At 39.2% G+C, this 23,182-nt stretch overlaps 2 protein-coding genes across 6 annotated transcripts in view; one reads left to right on the top strand and one right to left on the bottom strand.

The window, feature by feature from the left end:
* The window catches only part of LOC137277751 (CST complex subunit CTC1-like), a 31,517-nt gene extending 11,699 nt beyond the window's left edge, over positions 1-19,818 (bottom strand). Inside the window, exons 1-15 of one of the 5 annotated variants that reach the window (XM_067809666.1) lie at positions 19,730-19,818; positions 15,130-15,228; positions 14,494-14,562; positions 13,969-14,029; positions 12,616-12,702; positions 11,952-12,044; positions 11,261-11,353; positions 8,164-8,225; positions 7,546-7,645; positions 6,698-6,781; positions 5,724-5,842; positions 4,513-4,654; positions 3,842-4,024; positions 1,083-2,291; positions 626-687 (exon numbers count right to left, since the gene is read on the bottom strand). In XM_067809666.1, coding sequence (XP_067665767.1) covers positions 626-687; positions 1,083-2,291; positions 3,842-4,024; positions 4,513-4,654; positions 5,724-5,842; positions 6,698-6,781; positions 7,546-7,645; positions 8,164-8,225; positions 11,261-11,353; positions 11,952-12,044; positions 12,616-12,702; positions 13,969-14,029; positions 14,494-14,562; positions 15,130-15,188 — 2,423 coding nt within the window. In that variant the 5' untranslated portion in view covers positions 15,189-15,228; positions 19,730-19,818. Of the gene's footprint in view, positions 1-625; positions 688-1,082; positions 2,292-3,841; positions 4,025-4,512; positions 4,655-5,723; positions 5,843-6,697; positions 6,782-7,545; positions 7,646-8,163; positions 8,226-11,260; positions 11,354-11,951; positions 12,045-12,615; positions 12,703-13,968; positions 14,030-14,493; positions 14,563-15,129; positions 15,229-19,183 lie in introns of all 5 variants that reach the window. The other 4 variants (XM_067809665.1, XM_067809669.1, XM_067809667.1 and 1 more) reach the window with 4 other exon arrangements.
* LOC137277762 (F-box/WD repeat-containing protein 5-like) overlaps positions 1-23,182 on the top strand; it is a 424,418-nt gene that overhangs the window by 334,989 nt on the left and 66,247 nt on the right. The gene's annotated exons all lie outside the window — the stretch shown is intronic.

Here is a 23,182-nt window from a genome sequence, read left to right as displayed (position 1 = left end):
GCTTTTAGTCCTGCTATGGTGATCGGTGCCTGGCTGGAACTTTCCATTTTTCCCCTGCTTAGCTTGATCTCTTTCATTTCAACCAGACCATTGACATTATATACATGTACACCCAGCCCAGACATAGGGGTTTGGAGGATGCTCCTTATCATCAACTGTCACATGATGACACATTTATCTACCAGCAAAACAGGTGACCAGTTCACTTTAACTAAACTACCTGGAGCTCTTTTTAAGATGTCTTTGATTAACTCTACTTACAAATGCTACAAGAACAGTTATGAAATCTTAGGCCTACGAGAGCTTCCTTGAGAGGTTCACTTTCAGTCACTGATTGGGTAAGATGGCTGGCAACATGTATCATTGAGTAAGTGAGTAAGCTGGGTGTAACACTCATTTCAAGAGTATTTCAGTTACACTATGGATCGTTAGTTTGATGTTTGAGGAACAGGGATAGTGATGCAGATCTTATATTAGACGTATACCACTTTCATGAACACATAGCCAAAGCTTTTGGCACTCAGCTCAGTGAATTTCGGCACCTTCACACCAGGGCTGCAATACAACTGATTTAACCCCACCAAAACATACATGCATCATGCATACTCAAAGTCAACATACATACCTGCTTGATAAAACCTCGGAGAAATCTGGAAACTTCACCACATCTAAAATATTTGGGTCAAGCTGAAAATTTAGATATTATTTACATTTGACATAGAATATTCACAGTACATTAAAACCTTATGTACAACATTCAGTTGTTGCTGAATTGTTTTAGGGAAAGATGAAGTAAATTCAAAGTATCTAAAACTTAAAATGGAAAACTTAACATGTCTGATCAGCATAACCTGCATTTCACAGTGTATAAAAGTAAACAAGAAAAGGTTAATTTGAAATTCATTAGGATGATGTATCCATAGTGACAAAATTCTTGTTATTATTGTGAGAGATGCAATTAATATTATCTTATCTGTCAATCTCAATATCACTTATAACCTACAGAACAGATTTCCATCCATTACACATCAACAAGTCATCTGAAACTGACACTGAGATCAATATGCTGTTTCTACACTCACACATTCTGTGCTGAACACATGTGTGACCCCAACATCATGGGGAACCTGCACACACACACGTGCGTGAGATGAGTCAACAGCCTTTCTCATCTTGGTCTCCAGGAGCTGGGGCTGGAACCTGCCTCCCTGCCCCAATGCTGTCAGTCTGTAGAGGGCACCTGTCTGCAGAACACTGTACCATCCCACATTGCCCTGAAACAGCAGCACAGCAGGCTGAGCAGCTACACTTCCTGGACAACCACCTATGGCTGCTCCTTTAAAACTCCGCCTTGAACAACTTCCTTCTTGACAACTCCATCCTGTACAACTTATTCTTTGACTGCTTCCTCCTGAGCAACATTCTTTATGATCAGTTTGTTGATGAACAGTTCTTTCTTTGGAGCTATTGCTGTAAGAGAGTCCACTTTCACCACTTTCTTTCGACAGAGCTGCAGGCTTTGATGTGTTCAAATCTATCTTACAAGGATGAAGATTCAATGATGATGTATTCACATTTTCAAAGCCTTTGTTCTCCTTTAACTTGACAAGTGCACTGTTCTGGTGTTTGTTTTTACAACTTGTGAGATTACCACACTGCATATTTCTGATTCTACTGTCATCATTGCTGGAAGACTTCCCTTGTCCTATCAAATATCCTAGAACACAGAACCTAAGCTTTGGTGACTCCTTCCTGCTGAGAGTAGTCAGGGACTCCTTGTGGGAGATGTACACCAACTGAGACTCAGTCGATTCTCCATAATGTGATTCATCATTCTGTCGCTTCCTCTTTAGTGGAGTAGCTGATGAAGATGTGTCTTTTGATTCAAGGAATTCTTTCTCCTTTGCAGTTTCATCAATGATGCCTTCACCTGACAACCTGGATGGAAGGCATATGAGCACACAGTCTGTAAGGGAGATCTGGAGGTACAGAACATGTCTTGATCTGCTCACATATTTAGTGTCAATGTGATAGGAGTTGGGAACATCAATATTGAGGAATCGCTCAGCAATCCGCTTGTACTTGGTGACACAAATGATGCTGCCAAGCAGGCTGGGCTGTACCAGGGGACATGTTAAAGCATGTCCGGGCTTAGGGCTGACACAGGTTGGACAACAAACATGGCTGCTTGGTGGATTGGAGGAGCAGACGGCAAGGTCAACTGATCCTGAAGCATCCTGTAGTTGGAGTCTTCCTGTCACATGATTAGACTGGAGGTATCCTATCAGAAGCTGGAAAGAAAAAACTTCATCATCATTACCTGCCACACAAGCCACATCCCTTCCTCATTGTACTTCCACACATAGGACTACAGTTACACAACAGTTAGGTATGGAATAACCTGCATTGTATCACACAACCTCCACTTAACTCTATAATCTCACAAGGACAACAGACAGGGATGGCAGATCCAGTTCAATAGATATAATGTATAGAATTAACATTAAAACGATCAATTACCTATGGCTCGTTTGAACTTGGTTTCATTATTGGTGATATTTCTGGCTCACATTCGTCACATGTACCTGTGCCATTAAGTACTTTCTTGTCAGTGCCAACCAAAACAATCATACCATAAATTACAACATGCAGCAAAGAAAACATATACTGGAACTCTAACATTGTTGAGTACTGAAAACAATGACGGCTGATAGTATGGGCAGAGGTCAAGGTCGAATGTCATCACTTTCAATAGTGACATCATCTGTGTTGTTCTATGATGTGTCCGTATTTGTAAAAAGTGTGTCATTGACCTCTGTCGTTTGTAGTGACAGTAAATGCTTCAAAACCAATATCATTTTTATTTTAATTCATTAAAAATTCTATCCATTTTAGCCATAATAACAGTAATGCTATTTTTCAAGGCATTATCATTTGCAGAAGCTCTTGGTCTTTTCAACTGCCCTCCTTTCTCAGGCAGTTAATGAAAGACCTAAGGCTTCTGCAAATGATGGAGCACCTCTAGAATACAGCACCACAACTTCACATGAGGATGTTCTCTGTCTTAGATGACGTGTCACTGAGCCAGGCAATCAGTTTGTGAGAACCCGATGGACACGAATCAGCAACCTTCCCATTGTTAGCCCTACAGCTAACCACTGTTGCACAATGCGGAAAATTAGCAAGTCATTCCTGTGAAAAGGAAATGAACAGTAATAGTCGAATAGGTTATGGACAATTTTGAAGGTTACAGGTCAACATGGTGTCTTGTGATTTTAATCTATACAGACGGTTGCCAAATAGCTCCAATGCCATTTGGCACACTCGCCCTATTCCATAATCTACAAGATACCATGTGGTGTGGAATAAGCTGATATGGCTCAAACAAAAAATGGTTGTTGACATCAGTCATCAGACATCGACTTCAGAGTGCACTCATGAATGACTTACTTGTATGAAAATCATTGCATGCTTTCATGACAGAAAAGTGTTACAGGGAACACAGTAAGGATAATGTGGATTGTGCTATGGAATGAGTGAGACATGGGCATGTCTAGTGACAGCAAGAGGGTGAGTTAGATTTTCAATCATTACTGAACATATGTAACATGTGAAAGCGGCTTGAGTGCATTTTGCAGGACGATTTCCATCACTGAGCTTGACTACCTTGTTGCTATGCCGGCGTTATACAGCATTGTTTCGAGATCATGCTTTGGAACAAAATCACCTATAACTATGAAAAAGAGTAATATAACGTTTTTTAAGTTAGTGGTGCTGTATTGTAAAGGTCGGCCCAAATGATAATGCCCTGAAAAGTAGCATTACCCTTATAATATCTCACCTTGCCCTGACACATCTCCACAGTCTCACACACTTGGCTCCAGTAGAGTTGTTGGTTCAGATGAGACACAGATAGTTGTGATCCGTAGTATTTCTGTCGAAGGTCAGTTAAGTCATGTGACTTCTCAGACAGATCATCAGTTTCCTTGCCGATATTGACAAGGTCAGGGATTCTCCGTCTTGACTGCAAACAAAGCCACAATGCCCAAATTTCATCATCTTCACTAATGTTTAGTCTCTGAAATGATAAAAATCTGAAAAAACATTTAGTTCCATTTGAACTGGAAAGGAGTCACAGTGAGATGAGAGATTGGTGAAATCTAACTTGCTCCATTCAGAGATTCTGTTTTACAGGCAGAGATGGGCCGAAGGGAAAATAATATGGTTGTGGGATTGACTGACAGCCCTCTACAAAGAATTCATAACATCTGTGGCAACAAAGACAATAATTGCTAACTCTTTAAATTTCACTGTCATTATAAGCTGACTCCTTCACTCTGACCTAAATGCATGGTTTATCAGAATCAGAGACGTCAGCTTGTTGGTGAATGTCACTATGACCAAAATCACCTGATGAACTGACATTCAAACCAATGCCCTTGATCATAAACTTAGGGCCTCTGAGTGAATGAAGTGAGGGTCTATTTGGAATTAAGACAATGTACCCTTTACCTGCCCTCTACTGACGCAGCAGGCATGTGGAGATTCTAGGAACTCTTGCAGCAGATTTCTGGGTTGCTCCTGTAGCCAGGGGCAACAGCTGTTGCTCAAGATGACAGGGATGAGAGGGGTAGTGCCAGACAAAGGCAGGCCACTGTAGACAGAAATGTATTCTTTTTGTGAGTATGGCTTCACACCGCTTTTAGCAATATTCAAGCTATATCACAATGGGGGACACCAGAAATGCACTTTACACATTGTTCTCAAGTGGGGAAATGAACTCCAGTTTTTGGCATGATGAGCAAACACTTCAACCACTAGGCTACACCACTATTCCTTATTCTTTCTAAAGGTAAAGACATAAGCAAAGATGACTATAAGCAGACATGGTTTTGGTTTATTGGTAGTCAAATACAATTCAACTGAAAAATCTTATAATCTCTTTGTAGCAAAGAATGAAAGCTAAAGTATGTGAAGGCCATGTGTCAGGACTTGGAAGAATATGGGTACCAGACCTTGGAGCACAATATCCCTAATGTTGAAAGTTATTTCCCTTTGATTAGCATATTAAGTAGCCAACAACTGTAAACTCACTTCTGTAACTGTTCAATAGGTGAGAGAAGAGTAGAGTGGCATTAAGGAGGAAGGTCTGTAGTTGGGGAAGGGAACAACGGGAGTATCTCAGTTGGAACAATGAACACCTTTGACAATAATACATTGTAGGTGATAACTTTGGATCTGAAAGGCTCTGTAGCTCTCCTCAGTGTTTTAGGAATATATTAAATCAGAAAGGTCATCCATGTGTAAAGAAGAATACCTTGGAACAATGAACACCTTTGACAATAATACATTGTAGGTGATAACTTTGGATCTGAAAGGCTCTGTAGCTCTCCTCAGTGTTTTAGGAATATATTAAATCAGAAAGGTCATCCATGTGTAAAGAAGAATACCACAGCAGGAGTTTCCTCAAGCCAGATATCATGCAGTGAAATTCAAGAACCAGATCTGATTTTTGTGACCATTTTACAGAGAGAAATTATTGTCAGTATCACATAATGACTACAGGACTTCTGGTTTCAGTGTAGAAAGCTGTCAAGTTAATATGGATGACAGATTAATGACAACATTCCTTGGATTGAGACCCTTCCTTTAAGAGAAAATCAGCAAAACCCATTCAATTACCATTTTTCAAATTACTGATAGTATCAATTAAAGCATTATACCGTTGCTGGTTCTGGAGTTTCTGGGTAAGGACAGAGGGCATATCCAGCAGTGCAGCCACATCAGGTGCTGCCAGACTGTAGACAGAGATGGGTTTCAGCAGCAGATTCTGCGTGGAGAACTACAACACAAATACACACATTGGCGCTGAATGGACGCCAGCTCTTGGTTACATTAAACCATACTTGACCAACTCACGTTATTCCGGAAAAAGCTAAATAGCTTCTTGTCTTCTTGTTGGAGGTTATGGAAAGGGGCAAGTGGTGACGACTGACAATATAGCACCTAATGAAGGAGAAAGTATACGACTGACAATATAGCACCTAATGAAGGAGAAAGTATACGATCTGAAATGTCATGTTATTTACAATAAAGAAGTTGACATCCATAAATCTTGCTTTTCTTATTTGTTGTTTTTTTTTTCAAACAGCATTATGTATGATCAGCTATACGGATGCTTCATGTGTGTACGCTGACTCTCCTCCGGGCCCAGACATTCAGGATTGAGTGCTCACTGGCGTTCAAGAGTGTTTGCAGGCACTTGTGGTTCTGAACACACCTCAGGTTCAGCTAGGCTGAAGGCAGAGTTGGTTTAAGCAGCAAACAGTGGGCCAAGAACTACAACACAAACACATACATCAGATGCTGCCAGACTGTAGACAGATACTGGTTTCAGCAGCAGACAGTGGGCCGAGAACTAGAACGCAAACACACACACATGTCTGACGTGGCTGACACGTCATTGTATCTCAGTTGTGTTGATCATGACATTGATCGTTGGATTGTCAGGTCCAGACTTGAGTATTCACAGACCGCCACCATGTTGCTGGAATACAGCAGAGTGCACTGATGAACAACAATAAAAACCAACCAACCATGCATCAGGTGCTGCCAGACTCTGGGTGGAGATATAACACAAATACACCCATAAACGGCATTCTGTTCCTAGGTAATATGTTATCTGTGGGCCACTCACCTGCTTCTTGGAGGATTGTTCCTGTCCTGTGTCCACAACCCGGACGCAACTGGCCATACAACAGAACAGACGGATCTTGGGAGCCTGGGTAAGACAACATTGTTAACCTGGACCCCTTTTACAAGGCAATATTTACTGAAGCTAAACTTATCTCTAAGGTTGGCATTTGAGGTAACCTTTAAAAGAATTTTACACCAGTGCACAAAATAACCTTACGCCAAACTTATCGCTGACTGATTTTATGCCGCAACCTTAGCTTAAGGTTGTTTTCTGAAAGCAGACGTCAACCTACGTAAAGGCCTAAAGTTGAAATCTTAGAGTTAAGGTTAACCTTAGAGATATGGATGCTTCATGAAAGGAGGCCCTGATACAGATGGCAATAGATCAGTTCAACATTTCAGAACACTCACACAACAGTTTATAAACTCTAGCAGGCAACATTATTTGTCATCAACCTTTACATTATCATGGTCAGCAAACATGAGGTGTGACGTTGCACAGTGACTGGTCAGTGACTTAATGTCTTGAACAAAGAAGTAAATACAAATGTATTAGTGTCTGCATTCACATCTGAGTACCCCTCCATAGCAGGCTGTGTAAGCTGAACAATGAGCTATACAGACAAAACTATACACGGTCACCATGTAGAGGTGGATCCAGAAGTTCAGAGAAGGAGGTGCACATATATGACAAAGTCCAAAGTCTGTGGAGAAATGCTCCTCAGGGACAATTTTTCTGGGGAACAGGGGGGTTACACCCCTACAAATGATGGTTCTGCCCCTACCATGATATCCTGTATATTAATGATTGATATTTAATATTTAAGTCTGATAAAGTATTGATTTTACCATTGCAAAGCCTTTCCTGTGAGCATTGTAGACAATGATCTTTGTCCCAAGGGTGAGGGCTGTGAAGCGATGACTGGCTGGCACACATGTCACATACAGACTGGACGAACAGTGGGACAGTACAGCATGAGTCATGACGGTATATGCATCACTAGAGGTATGCAGTGAATAAGAATGTTTTGATGCCTCTCTTAAGTAAGTTTAAGCAAAGTCCTGATAGGGAACATGAGAAAAATTAATCCTACACTTTGACAAGCAAATGTTTTAACCATTGGCTACCTCAAGAGTGGCTACTGAGTAAGTTTTGGACATGCCTCTCTCATGGCAATAAGTCTGTTATGTAGAACAGTTACAGAACCTACACTCACTGTCTAGCAAACATACCACCTTTCCAAGCCAGGGAGCAAGCTGATTACAACAGTCCACTCTCCAACCTTGATGCACTATCCTGAAATTTCTTCTCTACATATCGGACTATATACCCCACTTATTCAGGTATCAGGTGGTATAACTACACAAGTTAAATATATGGTTCCCACAGTGACAACAAGATCAGATGTTTCTGTTACCACCCTTTGCGTGTTGACGTGCAGGGACGACAACCCTGGACACACTCACCCAACTCTGTGGTCCAGTTCAAATATCCCCACACTTGACCGGTCACAGCTAGTCACAACCCCCTGGAACAGAAAACCTTCACTTTGCACTATCCTAAACCTTTCTATCAAACAAACCAATATACAATCAGGGCTCCAGATACTTACACCTCATATTGCAAGTGGTGGTGTACTGAGAAGTTGGAAGGAGTATTGACATATTTTTGTGTGAGCGAGTCGGTGATGTGGTTTGTTATTTCTAATACCGGGATTGGTATAGAGAACTTTCACAATGAGCATTTTCAGGGCATTGTCCACTGCCCTTGTATCAATAGTAAACTTCAGAATTTTAACAAGCCATTTCTTATTCTAACATGCAAAATGACCCATGGCCCCTGTCTTTACCAATCCCTGTTAATATCACACAAGTTTTCAGCTGTTAAACTTTTTATATGTTAGACATACAAAGGTGTTTATGTGCGTATGATACGTTTGAAATTTTATATTATGCTGTACATCATTGATTTGTAGGCTACATTACATCTATAAGTCTGGAAGACTGTTTCGTAGATTTCGTTGATTAATACTGGATCTGAATTAGCATTATTCTTAACAGCAGTTAAGCTATTCTTAACTAAAAACATTTGATTTCAACACTCAGCATTTTCAGAGTGAAGTTCATTGTCAACTTGGAGATGTCTGTTTACATCAGTTCTTTTCAATAATAAGCCTGACGTTAACCAATCACATTTCGCCTTATTTCAGCTTGAAACTACTCGAGATGGAGTTAAAGAAGTTTTCTGAACAGAATTGACATTTTATACATATCCTGACATGCTTCTTATGCTAGTCTCCTCCCTCTTTGCAAATGATAGTGAAATACTGGAAATCCCTTGAAGTTACATTCCTTGAAAAGGACGTAAAATCACTCTCACCCATCAAGTAGCCTCCCTTTATAACTTGGCAGCCTTTTCAGTCACATGACCGGCCATGATTGTCGCTCTGTCTAAATAGAGCCTGACACCTGAACTTAAAGGGAAATCCAATGTGCCATAACTGAGGAGTTTGGGATAGCTTGACGTTACAAGCCAGGATAAGCATAAATATTACAGTTATTCAGGAAATTACATATTTTGCCGCAACCTGACTCATGCTTATTATGCTAACAGATTCCGATGGTCAAACCACATTCTGAATTCACTGGCTGTCTTCAATATGTCCTGTATTTACCCAATGGGAACCACAACGGCACTATATGTCAATCCTATTCTTGCAACTTTCATCTGCTAATTGTGTCAGACTCATCCTCTTGTGAAGTGACTGCTGACATCTTCATGTGGACATACAGACCTAGCAGTGCCCTGCTAGTTGTCTAGTGCAAATCTACATCAAGAGTAGGAGTGTGGGGTATCAACACGTCAATGTGGTAAAGGGTGAGATTTCTACTCAGCACCTTTGTGGAACCGTTACTTGGCCCAAACTGGTGAATGCTGGAGACGTCTTCACTGGTGATGTCTCCCATGTAGTGCTTGACAAACACCCTGTCTGTGCATGCGCACATGCTCCTGACGAGGATGAAGATCCATGTTCAACAGTGATAATGATCCTTGTCTTGATTTGTTGTGTCCTTGAGAACAATGCATGCAGTGAGTCCTTCCTGCTGGAGTGCTGTAGGTGTGTGGATGCTCCTTCGCGGACTGCTACAGCTGAGCTGGCAGTTGTAGAATCCTCCAGTCTTCTTCATCCACAGGCCGTTCCTTCCCACAGGATGCCTGTCCTTGAAGGGATCTTCTGAGCAGCTCTCTCTTCAAACAAGCGTTGCTCCACCAAGGTCATTATCCGTTCTGTGAATTGTTCTACTGAGTACGACGAAACTGCTGTTGGGTTGATGATGTGTCTGAAAACGCTGAGGCCTTTTCAGATCTTCAAAGTGTTTGCAAAGAGTTGTGGTAGCTACCATCTCCGGTACCAGATGTCTGGGTTAATAGGTCTTCTGTAAAGTGATGCACTGATGCCATGTTGCTACTGCAGATCTCGATGTTGTAGTCTGCTGTGATGCCATGCTAACAACTGTAACCTCAGGTAGTAGAATCAGAGGCTAAACAAAGACGTCTGTTTCAGTCGGAAGGAAAGTCTCCTCATTGAATGATCTCAACTTGACCTCATCTCAACTTCAATGAGGTTCTGGGCACTGATGTCTTCTTTCTCTCAAAATAGATCTCTGTTCTACATCTACAATGAGGTTAACTCTGAGGACGCCCTTCTTCTACTTGGATGTAACCGCCGCTAAACAGGACACCTGCCCCCATGATACACTTGGCGATTAACTGGAAATATGAACATGGGCAGCAGATACTAACACACGGTTACTAGCACGACCCCCAGACTTGAGTTGAGACTACCTTCTAACCCTGCCCTATGCATGTATATGAACAGAAATTAAACTCAGGATAATTCTGTTTCAGATAAATTCTCACAGAGTTTACACCAAATGCTGGAAGAACAAATATTAGTGCATGAAGGACATAATAAATACAGGTCAGCTGCAGACAGCTGATACCTACAACAGAAAACACAGAGCCATCAAATGTAACACAAATTCACAAGATAAAATACATGTCAAACAACATGGAAAATACATAGAATTTAGCATTAATATTAAGACATATTGAATACATATACAGACCAAAAGCTTTATACAGCAAAATTTGGCTAAAGGATCGAAATTCTAAATGATATGTGCTGTATAGGGACTTCAGGTGCCTCCACAACCGTTCACAAGGGCGATGAAGGAAAGAGTGAGAAGCATGGCCGGTCATGTGACCGATAAGGGTACCAAACTATGAAGGGACGTGACACGTGGGTGAGTGTGATTTCAAAAAATTGAATTTCAAGGAAGGAGAAAAGCATAATAAGCACGAATCAGGATAAGGTAAAATTTATGCTGATGCTATGAATAAGTATTCAAATATCAAATCGAGAGAGTGATAATGGTTATCAAAAATAGAAACTATGATGTCAGATTTCATTTTTGATCAATCAAACTGAACCGTTGCAGCCCTAATATCTACTGCTCAGTTACAGTTCATGTATTCAGGCTACTTTGTTTTGATGGTTACCTTATATGCCACAAAGTTGTCTTGTGATGTTGAGACACCAGTCTCAGTTGGAATCGGTTCTGGCAGTGTGATGCTCCTACAGTGAAACCAGTCCTGGAGAAAGCAACAAAATTGTTTAAATCAAATTAACTTAACATCAGCTGCAAACGAGACATGTGTAACAGATTTGGACTTGTTTTCTTTTACTAACACAACATCCTCTAGACTCTGTCGACCATCTAAAATGTCAAATATATATGATAAGCTTCAGTGAAAAGCAGGATAAGAGTGATCAAAGGAACATATTTAAAATCTACACTCCTCTTCATGAATATGAAGTTCCAAAACCCTGCAGTTACCGATCACTCAGTGATGATAACATAAGTTCATAAGGTTCGGGTTCATCTACCATTGTTGTGAACACAAAGGTACACAGAATCATCAGCCGTGTGAATGGTGAAGGCCAGGGTTGAATAGAAAGCACAAATGACAATCTGAAAAAGCTTCAACACCTGTTACCAACAATTCCTTTACAAAACCAAGGTTTGCATGATCATATGGTTAGCATATTTCAAGCCAGAGAGTGATATTAGTTGCACACAAGATCTTATCATCTTTCTGCTATATTGTGGCATGTGGTGATACGGCCTAAGAACTTCAGCACCAGCAGAGCCCCCAATAACTAACGACAGTGATGACAGGGCCTGAGTACCTGGAGGGTGACTGGGGAGTACTCCACAGATTCAGATTCATACAGGCAGCTTCCACTCCAGGGAACAAAAACCCTCACCTGGGACGTCGAACCCTGCAAAGGAAATTACTATCAATATCTCTACAGTTATTTTTTATCAGGCCATATCCTGTCAAAAATAGCAAAACAAGAACATCACAGTGAGTTCAAATCTTGAACTACTGTATAATTGCAAATTCATTATTATATTCATGTGGCAATTTTGCAAAAATTCTGCAGTTTCACCCCTCCGGAACAGATAACAACTTTTGCGTTTTCAATGATGACAGTTTCTTAAACATCTTTTTGGGTGGAGTCTGGAAAATGTTCAAACATCAGAAAGCTGTTGGGTATTAGTAAATGATAAATATGTGTACTATTTATTTTATGTGGCAATTTTGTACAATCGTAAAATTTGCAATTCATTGGTCGATTTCTGACTCAAACAGACTTAATGTCCACATGCTAACTATCCTGTACTTTGGTGGTTCTGTATTCCGATGATAATGAGAAATAAATTCTAGGCACACAAGAATAATATAAGATACAGAAGATAAAATATGGTGCTTGTTTGTTTGTTTCTTTCTTTCTTTCATATTTGACCAACTTAATGTTGTTAAATAATTATGATTGAAATATACATCACCTTCTGCAGTGTTGTGGCTCTCAAGTTGGTAAAGACATATTCCACTTCTGGAGTTATCTGCTCCTGCCAGACTAGATTCTGTTTCTGCTGAAAATACCATGTCAGTGAATAAAGAATTCATTAACGCATATAGGTAAGGATAACTTGCAAATGTCAATACAGTGCATTCTGTCTAATTTAGACCAGCGTGGACCCACTAAAAAAGTCTGAATTAGGCAGCTGTCTGAAATTTTCAATATTGATGCTTGAAGGGTCAAATTATTCCCTGGTCAAGAGGTTGGAGAACTGATGCTGTGTTGGCCAGAAGATATTTTACTGTAACACTGCTTATGAATTAAATATGAATTTAGATCACTATTTTTACAGTTAAATGCTACATTGCATCAATTATTGTGTGTGAGAAAATTGAGAAACACTGAACTCAAGACCTACATGTTGAATTTGATGCAGAAGTCAGAATGGAACAAGAAAACATCTAAGAGTAGTTGTGACAAATATCAATTTGGACATATGGACTTCCTCCTTAGTAAATAAGACAAAATACCCAAACCAATCAACGGGTAGATTATTCAAGGTTTATTGACCAAGCAGACTTCCTGCTCAGTTCAGATTATACAGGAATGACTTTACATGTAACTACCTTTTCGAGCCAACACTTTGGTCCAAAATTCAAAATAATGAGATACACAGCTGTTTCATAAGACATCAAAGAAGGATTACATCGAAACCTCAAATTCAGTCCAGTTTATACAGCAATCCAAGAAAGACAGAGTTCGAGTTCGAATGAACTGTTCATACAGTAAGGTAAAAAACGGTGTGAGTGTTAAAACCCATCCTCATACTAACACCAAACAAGTGGCAGCCATATTGAAAACTAAATATGACTATAATGAACAAATATAGGCATGAGAAAAAGCATATAAGCCAGGTGATCGAAAACTGGAACCAGTGTTTATAATAGAATTCTTTACAGTTTGACTTTTTTCCTTTGGCTGTTTCAGGCCATTTGAGTTGGCAAAAGACTGATTTCATCAAGTATGAAAAGAGAACTGCCGCAGTAGAGATATTCAGTGAATGAATAAAACAGCAATAGACTATTCCCAAATATAAAGCCTTACATCTATACTGATTCATGCCAGTGTAAATTGATTAGTGTGCATCCTGTTGATTAACGTCTTCATAACAAATGCGGGGACATACACTGGCAGGACAATATCCCCAGGGCTAGTCAGCTCAATATACTATTCAGTCGGCGGTGTGTGTGTGTGTGTGTGTGTGCGCGTGCGTGTCTGTGTGTTAAAAGTTGATGTTCGGAAAGTACTATTACTAGTGTCTCAACCTGAATTTGTTTACCTTTACGACTATCTTGATGACATTGTCTAATTCAATCAAGAATAACAAATCCTTCTTCACTCTGAAAAAAACAGAAAGAAGAGCAGTTTACACCAAGCATTACGTCTAAACAACGTAACATGAGAATAACTTTGCCAAACTCAACAAACAAAAATGCACAGAAATATTCTCCAAAGTTCTAAATGATCCTACAACATCATTGTCAACATGGAATATAAAACACATAATGTAGGTTAATTGTTTAATGCCTTACTCAGCAATTTTCCAGCTATTTGGGTACAATGTGTCAATAATCGAGTCTGGATCAGACAATCCAGTGATAAACAGCATGAGCATCAATCTGGGAATTCATAAGGAAATACCACAGCAAAATTAGATAGATGGCAATGTTCAAGATTTTGTGAAGTAAGAACAGAAAACATTTTTCCAAATATTTTGTCAAATCTGTTTCTAACCAGATGGCAGATGATCATCCAATCACTAAAGGTATTTGTAAAATAAAACATTCAAAGCATGTCATCATACCTGAAAATTTCACTGACTGCAGTTATTTTGCCAACAAGGTTGATAAGAAATCCTTTTGGCAATTTATCTCTGAAAAACAGGAACAATACACATAAATATCCGTCTGTAAAATAAACAAAAATATCTCAGACAGTGAAATTAGCACTGACGCATTTCACTTATAAGTTTCAGCAACCATCAACACCTCAGGTGACACCATCATTTCTACCCTTACTGCTTAAGTGACTCAATGTTTAATTCAATATTGTTGTGTCATATCTGAGATTCAAATCCAGTCATTGTGTTTTCATAGTTTCCATCATAACACGCCAAAGACCACGGTTTGATTTCCCTCATGAGGACAATATGCTAAGCAGGTTTCTGGAGTCACCCGCCGTGATATTGCAGGAATGGTTTAAAACTAGACTCACACACTCACTGTTCATGAAATACCCGTTACTGCACACCTTAACCAGGAACCTGTGACGGTGCCTGAGTATTAATTTTTGTAAACTATGTTTATAATGAAAGTCCTGAAAACTTGCTGTATATTTTTAGTTGAATTGCATGTAATGAAATAAGGAAATAACAAATTATGTGGCTCTCTTGAGTTTGCTATCACCATAGTTTACTGTAGTTCGTTTCTAAAGAACCTACTTGATCTGTAGGATAACGCTAGCATCAGGTGTGGTCATCACATCAGACACTGCAGTCATCTTGTTTCTGGGATGCGACTCTCAGGATCAAAAAGTGTAGCTGTAGGACAATAAACACAACATCATTGATGATGGGAAGTAAATCAACTGTAGTCATCACACTGGGCAGAGAGCACCCATCTTCCTTCCTGTATGTGTCATTCAAGCTCAGAAACGGAAGTCGTACAGTCATATTTAGATTGTGTCAGTTGTATTTGGAATCAGTCTTCAGTTCCTGATTATTAAACAACCCATGTTTAGCTGGAAAATGTTGAACAGTTTTTCAGTTCTGCACTTAGGAAATAATAAGTCATCTGCAGTACATCTGTGGCCAAACATCAGTCTTCTAGATCATATGGATCCCATACCTATTTCAAACAATGAGGTTTAGGTGAAAATGGGACATTTTTATAGTTCCAAAAAGATAACTGTTTGCATTTCTGACGCATTGGTACAAACCTATGATACATGCTAGTATTCAGGTACATGAGAAAATATTGTTTGTGATCTATATTCTACTGGATATCAATAGAACTGATATGGTTGTACATAACACGAGTCCTAAAATGCAAACCATATTGATTACACCCCAGGTATTCAGGTTTTTGTATGACTTAATCCACATGATATCTCTAATATCTCTTGTTAATCAACTCAGAGTCAGATGCTTTTATTTCCGTTTCCGAAAACATTTTCAAAAAAGCCCTGAAGCAGCAGTGGTATACATGTCATGAATAATTTCATAAACCAGATACAATTTACTTTATCAAATATTGTGTCATGTTCTAACTTAAGAACTTAATATTGTTTGATTGATATCAGGCTGGATTGAGGATACACTTTCAATATTCACATTTCATGGACCCTGTGTAAACAAAGACTTTCAGCTGAGCACAGCTTTCAGCATAGTGCCATTTAAACAAAGACATCTTTGGGTAATTTAACTGCAGTAAGGACCATACTTTAATGGTCACATGCAACCAAAAAATCAAAACATAATTAAAACACAATTATCACTTATTCATGACATCTAATATACATTGCTGCTTGTTAAAAAACAAATAAACAAAATTATAAGCATACAATCGCGATTCAAAAGTGCAATATTTTGTACTTGGGCTTACTTCCCTCAAAACAAAGCCCTTGGGAGACCAAACCCAGTCATAGCAGGTGGCTGTGCACTCAAGTGTAATGACGGCTTTTGATTGGCAGGTTCATTTGCTGTTAGGCTGAGGGCTCATTGTGTGTACAGAAAGATGATCGGTTTGATGGGCCTTTCATAAGTATGGCTAGTCACAAGAAAGTAAGATTCTTTATGGATAACAACTTCTTTTATTGTACTTGATGCATTGTTTCGGTATGGATTCATATACCATTGGCAAACAAAATCATATACACTAGAAGAAGCTGTTATCCATAGAGAATTTATATAGACATCTTGGGTTTTGTAAATACACATTCTCTGAATTTGAGTTCGATAAAATCAAATATCATCTCAGCAGAGATGGTGAACTACTGCATGACTGGAAACTGTCAAGAGTTTGCACCAGTTTCCATCAAACCCAGTCATCTGAAAAAATGGCTGTAATTTGTTTGCAACCCATAGACATAAAAACTTGTCATGTGTACAAGTATCACACCTGCCTGATTACATAATGTGGCAGAGACTGGACTCGGGTGCACAAGTCATAAATCAATTTATTTTGCTTATGGCATATAGCCTGATATGTGTTAAGTTCAAATTGCATGTGGTCAATGATTGAAGCTGTCTATTGTCTTTAGCAGACAGGCAGGCAGACATAAAGGTGTCAATAAAACAGACACTGAGCTTTCTCTGTGACAGAGGCTGCTTACTACAGTCAACAAGTTTTTTATGTAACGAGTAGATCATTTACTTGTTTATGTACACAACCAAAATTAGACTATTGCTCACAACCTCATACTCCGAGCATGCATACTGTTTCAAGCTCCACGAACCTATTCACTGCGCATGCATTATGGGCGCAGCACAGCTGTTGAAACCAGTTTTTCCCCCAGCACTTGGGGAAATTTAGTGAATCATTTGAACTCTGATTTCGCGGGCTTTTTTCATCGCATTTATTTTCTCTCTTTTCATGATTTGTTTCAGTAAGTGCATACCTAAAAGTATCTAAGTCTGCAAAGTTGTGTTTTACGTTGCATGTGACCTTTAACAAAGACTTGGACAGCATAAAAAAAAATAAATGTTTCTCAAGCACATTTTTTTCAAAAGTGACAAGGACAGTAGGACTTATTTTTTAATATTTGGTAGAAAAGAAGTGACGAGGGAGAAACACAACTTTTTTCTCTCAGAAATCCAACTTGGGAAGTTTAGCACGTGTTAATGAGTTGTAGATTCAGTTACACTCCTTCTTACAGACACTCATTCTTATAGTGGACTAATGGATGATCAGGAGGCGGCAGAGCCATAGTTATCTTTTTAAAATGGTAATAAAAAATTGCTACACGCAAATACATAAACGATGTGTCGATGCCTGATATAAATTTCTCTCTTTTTAATCTGCCTTACTAGTATGCAAAGCCTGTTCCAGTTTATAGAGTATTATTCAATATTAAGCCAGCACTAATGCATTCAGTGCTCATGAATGGTGTTTCAAAGTAACAGGACATTGGGTCCTGTCAGTTTCAGATATCTGTTTGACCCTCTGAAAATTCACAAGACACATCAAATAAATATTAAACACACATTTCAGATTTAACATTATTTATGCTATAATTAGCACAGAAATTATCAACTAACATTAAATTTATTTACAGCAAACAAGTGTGGCATGTCACATGTAACAACTTCAGTCACAGTCATTGTGAAATATACAGTGAGACCCTTTAGCCAGTAGTTGTAGACTTACCCGACATTACTGTGTCATCTGTAAATTTCAGCCATCAAAACCAAAAGTAAAGCAGCCATTTCTTAGAACACATGGAAACAAAAATAGAATATTTGGCCAGCCAGCCAATCATGCTGGGGAATGTTACTTGCCATAGAAAGTTGCTAGCCTGAATTTGGGATTGGAATTTCATGATACAGTTAGGAGATAAACATCATATGGTGGCCAATTTCTGGGTGTTTTTGAGTATTTGAAACATGGGAATACGTTTGGAACTGACAGCGTCAGCTGGAGTTTTCAAATGAAATATTCCTGTGCTTCAAATAGTCAATAACACCCAGAAATTGGGCAACACATGATATTTATTGACATTGTAAACAAAAAAGTACACCAAAGGGTTATGCTGTCTGCACTCGTCACAATATGATTTGAATGACATCACCACTGTAGATGACACAGCAAAACAAATGTTTGCAATGTTTCTACGTGTCAATATGTAGTGAATAGTCTTGCCGTTTCCAGGAATCAAATACCATTTGATCATGTTTTTCAACCAATCAGTTGACAGAACACAGTGGCTTTTGGTTTACAATATTAATGTAGCATAAATACTTTTCATGCAGTGAATTCAGGATGGATCTTTGTAAATTTGACAGGCGAATATAAAGTCATCTCTGCTCTGTGCATATTATTTCAGTTCATTTTTCCAACCACTATTTAATTAATGACATCACATTTCTCAACTTACGTATGGTTTTACAATGCATAGTCAGGGGCTCAAATTTTTTTTGAAAAGCCATTTGCCCCAGGGCAAGAGACTTTTAGAAAGTAACTTGTCCTGACTACTTTTCCACGTGGGTCCTCCACGTGCCCTGATTCAAATGACACAATCATGACAATGTAATTATGAAAGAATAAACAACATGGTACTTGACGTTAATGTGTAGAGGACTGTTTATTGAGAAGTGATAAATTGCAAAGAAAGATAGCTCTACCTTACTCTCATTGTGAAATTTAATTGCTACATTTTGAGCAGATATGAAATAAAATCCAAGTGCATTTGCAGTTTAAAACCATAAGCAGAAATTATCTAGTAGTCCACAGACATGTAAGATACATGATATAATTAGCTTGATTATCTTTAATTACCTGAAATGAAAACCTCCTTGTCTCCGGCGTTGATGGGATTTTTTAATCCAGCATTGAATGTTGAAGTTCAGGGCACTGTTGCCATTCAGTTCCCCCAGTGTTGGGCATAGTATGTGGGACTCATTTCTGCCCAGTTCTGGTGTCCTCCACCATGAATATTATTTGGTGGAATATTGTTGAAAGCAGTGTGAAACTAACCTCTCTCACACTGAACACAAGCCATCTTTCACGAATTTACAATGTATCTGTGATTTAAAATCCCTCTTCATACATGTAAGCGCTGTCATCCTACAAGATATGATGTCGATGACAATATGATACGATGATACATATCAGCTGATATAGGATGTGTGAAGGCAGCCAACTCACAGTTAGATCTACAAAACTTCAACCCCTGTAAATCGATCCGGATTTTAAATTTGCTCACCTTTATGAGTGAGCTGCTGGTTAAAAGGTGTACATCAAGCGATGTTGTAAATGCACAGACGGATACTGTGCAGGTATATAAATTAGTAAAAATAACCTCTTCGTGGTGGTGACAATTACCAGTTTCCAAGTTTGATATCATGAATGTTTCTGCCTCTTCGGAGTCTTCCCACCACCTCTGTCAAGTCTCACAAATTTTACACAAGCGCTCCTCACAGCGTCAGGACGACACAGCGTCAAGCGGAGTTTTCAATTTTCTCCCGTTCTGTGTCGAAACGCAACGCACCACAACACGGGGAAAAACTGTTTTCAGACAAGAAAGAGTGCAAATGTGAATCGTACATTAAAATAGCGTGCTTCCAGCAGGGAGACTCTAACAGTGGATTATCCCTGGTTCCAGGTATCGACATTTCACTCTATACAAGGGTAAATGATGTATTGAAAATCTACAAATCCATGAATAGTTGTTGTATTAATTATAATACATATTCATTGAGTAATTTTACACCGTTTGGACGAATTTCACGGTTTAAATCGTATAAATGTGTACCGTATATAATTAAAGGTGATGGTAAACGGTCTTTTTATCTTACATGTGACTGAAAGTTTGGAGTGAAATGGGCGTAACGAGGTCCTGAACAGTAGTCCAGATGCATCGGCGTGTCAGAATCACGTTCGAGGGGAGTTTATTGTTTCTTTTGTTTAAATATTAACACCAGTTAACAACATATGTTTGTTGGCGGCGATCTGTAAACAAGACAGGGAAGCTGACAATCCAGTGACTGACACCGAGGGCATCGATTGCACAACAGAGATGAGTTAGTATACGTCACTTTTAGCAATATTGCAGCGGGGGCCGCAGAATTGGGCATCACACATGGTAACCACGTAGGGAATCGAACCCGGGTCTTCCGCATGAGGAGAGGACGCTTTAACTTTAACCTGATTGTGCGAGTCAGTAAAGCTGCCTACCCAATTCTGTTAGTCGCTCCTTACGACAAGCATGGGTTGCTGAGGACCAGTTCTTTCCTAGATATGTAGGCCCTTGGAACACTTGTTTAGTAAATGTTCAAAAGTAAATACCGTAAACGTTTCATATGATTGTTATCTGGGTCCAACGCCACTGTGTGTGAACACAACTTTGTTATTTGATATCTTTTCATATTCACACGACATGGAGACTTTATGTGATCTACAACTATCTCGTGAAAGACAAAAATTACAAACAAATGTTCTTTCAAAAGTCCCAGTCAACAATGCTTCTGTGTGCATAGGAACTCACTCACCTCAATCACTTTATATACATCCCAAATAAAGAGAGAAAATTACGAAACGACGTTTCAATTTTTAAATTGTGGTTACGGGCTAACCAGCTATAGAATTTCCGGTGAAATCTAATCTATTGCCAACTGAAAAATATTAGTAATTACGGAAAGTATATTAGTGTTGTAATTATTTGTGCAGTCGGCAAGACGGAATTAAAAAAAAATGACGGAAATAGCTAATGGAGCCTCCAAGGTATAGTACCTGATTGTAGAATCAAGTACACGTTCTTGGGGAGAGGCAGAGAATCAATACTCTCACACGATCCCGTTTGTCGCCTCTTACGACAAGCATAGTCACCTTTTATGGTAACCGTGGGTTACTGAAGGACTATTTTATACCCCGTACCTTCACAGATCCTCTCTCTAAGAAGTGACATTACATTGAGATATATCTCTCAGATTATTGATGTATTCATTTTAGTTTGTTGTGTTGTGCTTGAAGAACCACTTACATATCCCATAATATATAGTTCTGCAATTCCATTTGTCCGATATAATGTAAGTACTTGAAGATGGATAGCATATATAAGATGTGTGTATGTGTAAACGATATGACATTGCGACTAACAGGACACCTGTCTCCATTCCACATCTATATCTTATGAAGTTTTGTAACCTAATGTACACAGTTGATTATCTTGTCAGTGATAATATGATGCGTTTTAAGACAACCCTACAATATATTAAACATCTAAAACCTCTCTTTAAGGTTTCCCATTAGACTAGCTGAGAGCATGCTCAAATAGTGAAACAATATCTCAAGGCAAACTTCCGCTTTGGTTATGCGTTTACCGATAGTTTAAATACACTCAAAATAAAACAATTAACTAAATAATTAGTTACGTGTGACAACTGTTCACAGCTGACTAAATATATCGATTTGCACATACCTTTCAATAACTGATGTCCTGTGCTGGTTGCAGCTGCACCAGAAATATATGCTTTGTTAGTTGTGAGAAAGGGATGTGCGGCAAGGACGGTGGTTGTCAGATACGTTTAAACAAGAACTTACTGACATATATATTAAACTATGTTTTTCACTACTCCTGAGCTTTGGTTCATAAAAGAAATGAGCTAAGTTGCATTCGACATAAAACTATATATTTATTTTGATTTCCGTTTACTCTAGAGTGTGTTCACACAATCGGCAAAGCAGACGACCAAAGCAGACGTTTGCCAGCAGATATTGCGCACAGCGAGTCTAAAACTAATGTGAAATCAACGAATGTTGAATGGTTAACCTCAACGGACGGAGCGAGTTATTTGCGAAATATCACACGCAGTGAATTTCATTTCATTTCTCCCCAAGACAACGAATTACTACACAAAGTCTCGGTATATTTAATCATGAGATGGGTTTCTTGTTATGCATGTCTACCAATGGCATTGTCAGTATACCCACGGAGAGAGCATTGTTCGGTGTGTGCTGATTAGATGATTGGATGTTGGTTACTTACGAAACATGGAGTCACTCATCCAAGCTAAAGCTATAGTCATTCCTTTGTGTACACCTTTAACTGAACTACCAGGCCAAAGAAAATTGTCACTTTAAAAGTAATTGTATAAAAACAAAAACGTGTGGACAGGTTTGAACCCAAACCGAGGATATTCGCCAAGCATAACATGGTCCCTATAACAACGTAAACGCCCCAAAAAATCGTGCATTTTTCAAAAAGTGAAAAATATTAAAACATTAAACATTGGGATATTGGTCCAATTACGTGTGCATGATGATGGCATGAATACTGATGTTGGACAGAGGAAGCATGCAGTAACCAACACGAATATGCCAAGACGTCTGCAAGCGCAACAAGACGATCACTATGGCAATATGTCGGCTTCACAACGTCAGCTGGCAAGAACCTTAAACTGCAGCCAGGCCACCAACAGGCCAGATATCAGATGGTTCATGACAAAGAAGACCAAGAACCACGACATCGGCCGAAGACCGCTACATCAACGACGGCGACAGCACTAGGACGCGTCATCAACAGACTAACATCTTATATACCATCCTTCCCATGGAATGACCTTGACCCGTCTACACCGCTAGCGCCGACTGCAACTGTATGTCGATGGCAGCGACGAGACTGTGAGAGAGTGCTGTTTACAGACGAAAGTCGGTTCGGTCGGTTCAGAAACGATGGCATTTCGAGGTTTTCGACGTCCAAGATAGAGGAGAGTCACTGGCGACAAGCTGTGTTCAAAATGTTCATTCGTTCGATGGCGAAGGCATTCATGGTATGGA

Source organism: Haliotis asinina, chromosome 3, assembly GCF_037392515.1.
Source record: "Haliotis asinina isolate JCU_RB_2024 chromosome 3, JCU_Hal_asi_v2, whole genome shotgun sequence".
Classification (NCBI taxonomy): domain Eukaryota; kingdom Metazoa; phylum Mollusca; class Gastropoda; order Lepetellida; family Haliotidae; genus Haliotis; species Haliotis asinina.
This window is presented reverse-complemented; position numbering and strand designations above follow the sequence as displayed.